This window comes from Halichoerus grypus, chromosome X (assembly GCF_964656455.1).
Source record: "Halichoerus grypus chromosome X, mHalGry1.hap1.1, whole genome shotgun sequence".
In the NCBI taxonomy this organism is placed as follows: domain Eukaryota; kingdom Metazoa; phylum Chordata; class Mammalia; order Carnivora; family Phocidae; genus Halichoerus; species Halichoerus grypus.
Genome location: NC_135727.1, coordinates 85062379 through 85067369, shown reverse-complemented (window position 1 = coordinate 85067369; position 4991 = coordinate 85062379). Strand labels below are relative to the sequence as shown.

Here is a 4991-nt window from a genome sequence, read left to right as displayed (position 1 = left end):
TGCTATGATTTAGTGTTCATAACAGGTTAGGATTATTATCCCTACTTTTGTTTAACAGACGACACAGCTAAGGCTCAGGGAGGTTAGGTGTTTGATCTGAGCTCACACAGCTAGTGAGTGCCTGGGCTCTCCTATCTGAGTCTGAAGCCCTTACTAATGCTTCCTCTCACCACACTCCAGAATAATATTCCTCTCTCCATTTAACTCCCAGAGATCAGATTTTGATGGGTCCGAGGGATTTGTGCCAGAGCGTTGCCATCCTTGCAGCCACCCAACCCCCACTCTAATGAATCTTTTATCCCCCCCCTGCGGAGTGCTGGCCTGGAGCCAGGTGAGACCAGAACCTCCATTTCAGGGGCTTTCTCTAGAATCTGTCGCTGTGGTTACCTCCAGTAGACTCTGTTTCAGGAAGAGGTCTGACCAAGCAGGACAGCGGTGACATTCATGACTGCAGGAGAGAAGAATCCGGGGCTGGGGGCCACACGTCGAGAGGGGAGGGGCCAGGGGGCGGCCCCCTTGTGACCAGCCCTGAGGAGAGGTCAGGAAAGAACGTTGGCTGAGGAGCGCCTGTACAGCAGCAGCTGCTGACGTTCTGTATCACGCGCCTGTGGCCCAAGGTAACCCAGACCTTTAAACAAACAGCGGGGCCGGGGGCGTTGCGGGGACGGAGGCGGGAAAGGGCAGGGACTTTGGGGGTCGCACACTGAAGACAGGGGCGGTGAACGCGTGGAGGGCATGAGAAGGAGTCCGAACTCTCTGAGAAATAGGGAATGAAGGAAATACTGAAGCAAGAAACGAAGTGTGAGAAGGAACACAAGCGCGAAAAAAGCGTGAGAGGGCGCAAGAGCTTGGCTGACCAAAAGTGCGCTTGGAGGTAGGGACAAGGGTGGAACACACCCAGCCCCAGCAGCATAGGTAAGGTGGGAGCAGGAGGACACTATCTTTCCCTGAGCCCATTTTCCATAGGTGGTCCCCTTTTAGCCATTTTTAAGGTAAAATGTTGGCCCCAGTTATTTTTGCTTGTTTGTTTTGGGGTTTTGTTTTGTTTTGTTTTGTGTGTTTTTTTTGTTTGTTTGTTTGTTTTTAGAATATAAGGAAAGAACGTCAGAGGAAGCTGTACTAAAGCGAGGCTGCGCAGGGCGCAGGAAAGGCAGAGGGTGGCGCCTTTTTTAAAGAAGATTCTATCTTCACCCTGAAGCTCAGGCCGTACCACACACACACACACACACACACACACACACACACACACCCCACGTTTCCTCAGGCCGTACCACACACACACACACACACACACACACACACACCCCACGTTTCCTCAGGCCGTACCACACACACACACACACACACACACACACACACACACACCCCACGTTTTCCTCCGTCTGCCTCCTATTCCCCCACCCCAGCCCCGCTCCGGGCACGATCGGATCGCCTTTAAACCAGGTAACCGCCTTGATCTCCACAGCAGCTCCGGGAGCTCCAGAGTGGAGGGGGTGGAGCCCGCAGCGGCCTCTGGCTGAGCTCAAGGTGGGAGGGGTCCCGGGGGCGCTAATGGCGCACCGCGGCCATGACGCTGGCCAGATCATTCACAGAAATCCCTGTCTCATTCCATCTACAGTCGCAGCTCCATTCCAGACGCCCTTCTTCTCAGGCCGGGCGGTGAGCTGATGGCCCAAGTTCGGGACTCGCCCTCCGGCTCTTTGGTCCGCTGGAGCTCGGGAGGTGGGGGAGGAGCCTCTCCCGAGGAGGCGGCTGAAAAGGCGGGGAAAATGGAGAAGGAGGCGGTGGGGGCGGCAAAGGCGTGTTCAGGCCAGGGAGCTGAGGAGATGAAGCTGGAGCCTTTACAAGAGCGTAAGCCTGCTCCTGAGAACTTGACGTGGAGTGACAGCGGCGACGATAAGAAGGTGCTCCCTTCAACCCCCCCTCGCTGTTACAGCAGCTCCTCGCCTCTTTGCGCGCGCCGCAAGCCCCGCCCTCGGCCCCAGCCCCGGGCCCGCTCCCGAGGCCCGCCTGGCCTCTTGGCCCCACCCCAGCCTCCATCCCATCCTTCCCCTCCGCCTCTGACCCGACCACAGCCCTGGCGCCGACCGCGGCGTAGATCCAGGCCGGGGTCTAGGCCCCAGATGCTGCAAAGCTGTTTTAGTGACCTAGGTGGCTCTGGGGATCGAGGTGGTTTAGGGGACTGGTTGCTGGAGGTGGAGTTTGATCAGGGTCCTACAGGCTGCTCTCATGTGGAGAGCTTTAAAGTGGCTAAGAACTGGCGGAAGAGCCTGAGGTTGATTTACCAGCGTTTCATATGGAGTGGGACCCCAGAAACTAGGAAACATAAGGCAAAGTCGTGCATCTGTCATGTATGTAGTACCCATATGAACAGACTCCACTCTTGTCTCTCCTGTGTCTTTTTTGGCTGCTTTACTGAGAAACATATTCACAAACATGCAGAAACAAAACATCACAATTTAGCTGTAGACCTCTATCATGGGGTTATATATTGCTTTATGTGTAAGGATTATGTATATGACAAAGACATGGAACGAATTGCCAAAGAAACAAAAGAGAAAAATTTGAAATTACTAACTTCCACCTCAAAAGATATTTCTCAACAGCAGTGTATGGCATCAGGTGTTGAAGAGAAGCATTCAACCTGTGAGTCAAAGGAACAGGAGCCAAAATTGGTGAAACCCAAGAAAAAGAGGAGAAAAAAGTCAGTCTATACCATAGGCCTGAGAGGGCTTATCAATCTTGGGAACACATGCTTTATGAATTGTATTGTCCAGGCACTTACCCATATTCCTCTACTGAAAGATTTCTTTCTCTCTGACAAGCATAAATGTATAATGACAAGCCCCAGCTTGTGTCTTGTCTGTGAAATGTCTTCTCTTTTTCATGCTATGTACTCTGGGAGCCGAACTCCTCACATTCCCTATAAGTTATTGCATCTAATATGGATTCATGCAGAACACTTAGCAGGGTACCGGCAGCAGGATGCCCATGAGTTCCTCATTGCAATATTAGATGTGCTGCATAGACACAGCAAAGATGATAGTGTTGGGCAGGAGGCCAGTAACCCCAACTGCTGTAACTGCATCATAGACCAAATCTTTACAGGTGGCTTGCAGTCAGATGTCACATGTCAAGCTTGCCATAGTGTCTCTACCACAATAGACCCATGCTGGGACATCAGTTTGGACTTGCCTGGCTCTTGTGCCACATTCGGTTCCCAGAGTCCAGAGAGAGCTGACAGCACAGTGAGTAGGGATGACCACATACCAGGAATTCCCTCACTCACAGACTGCCTACAGTGGTTTACAAGGCCAGAGTACCTAGGAAGCTGTTCCAAAATCAAATGTAGTAGTTGCCAAAGCTATCAGGAATCTACCAAACAACTCACAATGAAGAAATTACCTATTGTGGCCTGTTTTCATCTCAAGCGATTTGAACATGTAGGTAAACAGAGGCGAAAGATTAATACTTTTATCTCCTTTCCCTTGGAGCTGGACATGACTCCATTTTTGGCCTCCACTAAGGAGAGCAGAATGAAAGAAGTCCAGCCACCAACAGACTGTACATCCAACGAGAATAAGTATTCCTTGTTTGCAGTGATTAATCACCATGGAACTTTGGAAAGTGGACACTACACCAGCTTTATCCGACAACAAAAAGACCAATGGTTTAGCTGTGATGATGCCATCATCACCAAGGCTACCATTGAGGACTTACTCTACAGTGAAGGGTATTTACTGTTCTATCACAAGCAGGGTCTAGAGAAAGATTAGTCTTGCAAGACCACTTACCAGAAAAAAAGTGAAAGAAATGAATATACAAGGATCCTGAAGTGACACACAAACTTCCCTGGAATGGACGATGATAATAGCCAAACAACAACAAGCACCTCTTGAAATTTCACAAAAACCTACCTGGCATGGACAATGACAACAGCACCTATATGACAAGTAGCACCTTGATATGAAGAACCTATTTTACATGGCTTGTGGGTCTGTAAGAGGAAAAAAAATACTAACTAGTGACCATTTAGCCTTAAGAAATGGGAGGAGGGAGAAGAGGTTGAAAATGGTCACGTAAAGCATAATTAAATGAACAGAATGCTTTAGGTGGGAAGAGTGGGAATGGAAATGTTCTGCGAGTGCTATATGTCATTTGTTTCTACAAAAATACCATGGGGAATCAGGGAGTATTTCTACATTAACAAAAAACTTCACAATTAGTGTTCTAACTGTGGCTGATTAGTCAAATATTTTGAAAAAAGAATATTGTAAAAGAGATTTTATTTATTTATTTTTATTTTTTTTTAAAGATTTTATTTATTTATTCATTAGAGACAGAGAGAGAGAAGCAGAGGGAGAAGCAGGCTCCCAAGGAGCAGGGAGCCCGATGTGGGACTCGATCCCAGGACCCTGAGATCATGACCTGAGCCGAAGGCAGACGCTTAACCATCTGAGCCACCCAGGCGCCCAGTAAAAGAGATTTTAAAAAGCCTTAAAAGAAAACATTTAAAAAGGAAAAAACCTTTTTTTAATTAAAAAAAATGTTTTAAATGTTGAAAAAAATTAAATATTTTTAAAAGGAATGTTTCAAAATTTAAAAGTTTTTAATTTAAAATTTCAAAATGATTAATAAAATAAGGCTTAAAATAAATTTTAGAAATTCTTAGTTTACAAAAGGTAAAATGAATAAAAGAAGGACAAAGGTAAAAAATGAAAGTTTACAAAAAAGTTAAAGTGAAAGAAAGTTTTAAAAGGGGAGGGGAGCTCTTAAAAGTTTAAATAAGGGGCGCCTGGGTGGCTCAGTCATTAAGCGTCTGCCTTCGGCTCAGGTCATGATTCCAGGGTCCTGGGATCGAGCCCCGCATTGGGCTCCCTGCTCGGCCGGGAGCCTGCTTCTCCCTCTCCCACTCCCCCTGCTTGTGTTCCCTCTCTCGCTGTGTCTCTCTCTGTCAAATAAATAAAATCTTTAAAAAAAAAAAAAAGTTT

The 4991-nt window shown here is 47.5% G+C and overlaps 1 protein-coding gene across 1 annotated transcript; it reads left to right on the top strand.

Moving 5' to 3' along the window:
* Positions 1 to 482: 482 nt before the first annotated feature.
* Positions 483 to 4434, top strand: USP51 (ubiquitin specific peptidase 51). The gene is made up of 3 exons (XM_078065155.1): positions 483 to 617; positions 1088 to 1443; positions 1619 to 4434. Exon 3 carries the CDS (start codon positions 1668 to 1670, stop codon positions 3774 to 3776), a length of 2109 nt encoding a protein of 702 aa, XP_077921281.1. The 5' UTR covers positions 483 to 617; positions 1088 to 1443; positions 1619 to 1667; the 3' UTR covers positions 3777 to 4434.
* The last annotated feature ends 557 nt before the right edge of the window (positions 4435 to 4991 follow it).

Excerpts from the sequence above, each read along its gene's own strand:
- USP51 (XM_078065155.1), top strand. The coding sequence starts at position 1,668 with ATGGCCCAAGTTCGGGACTCGCCCTCCGGCTCTTTGGTCCGCTGGAGC.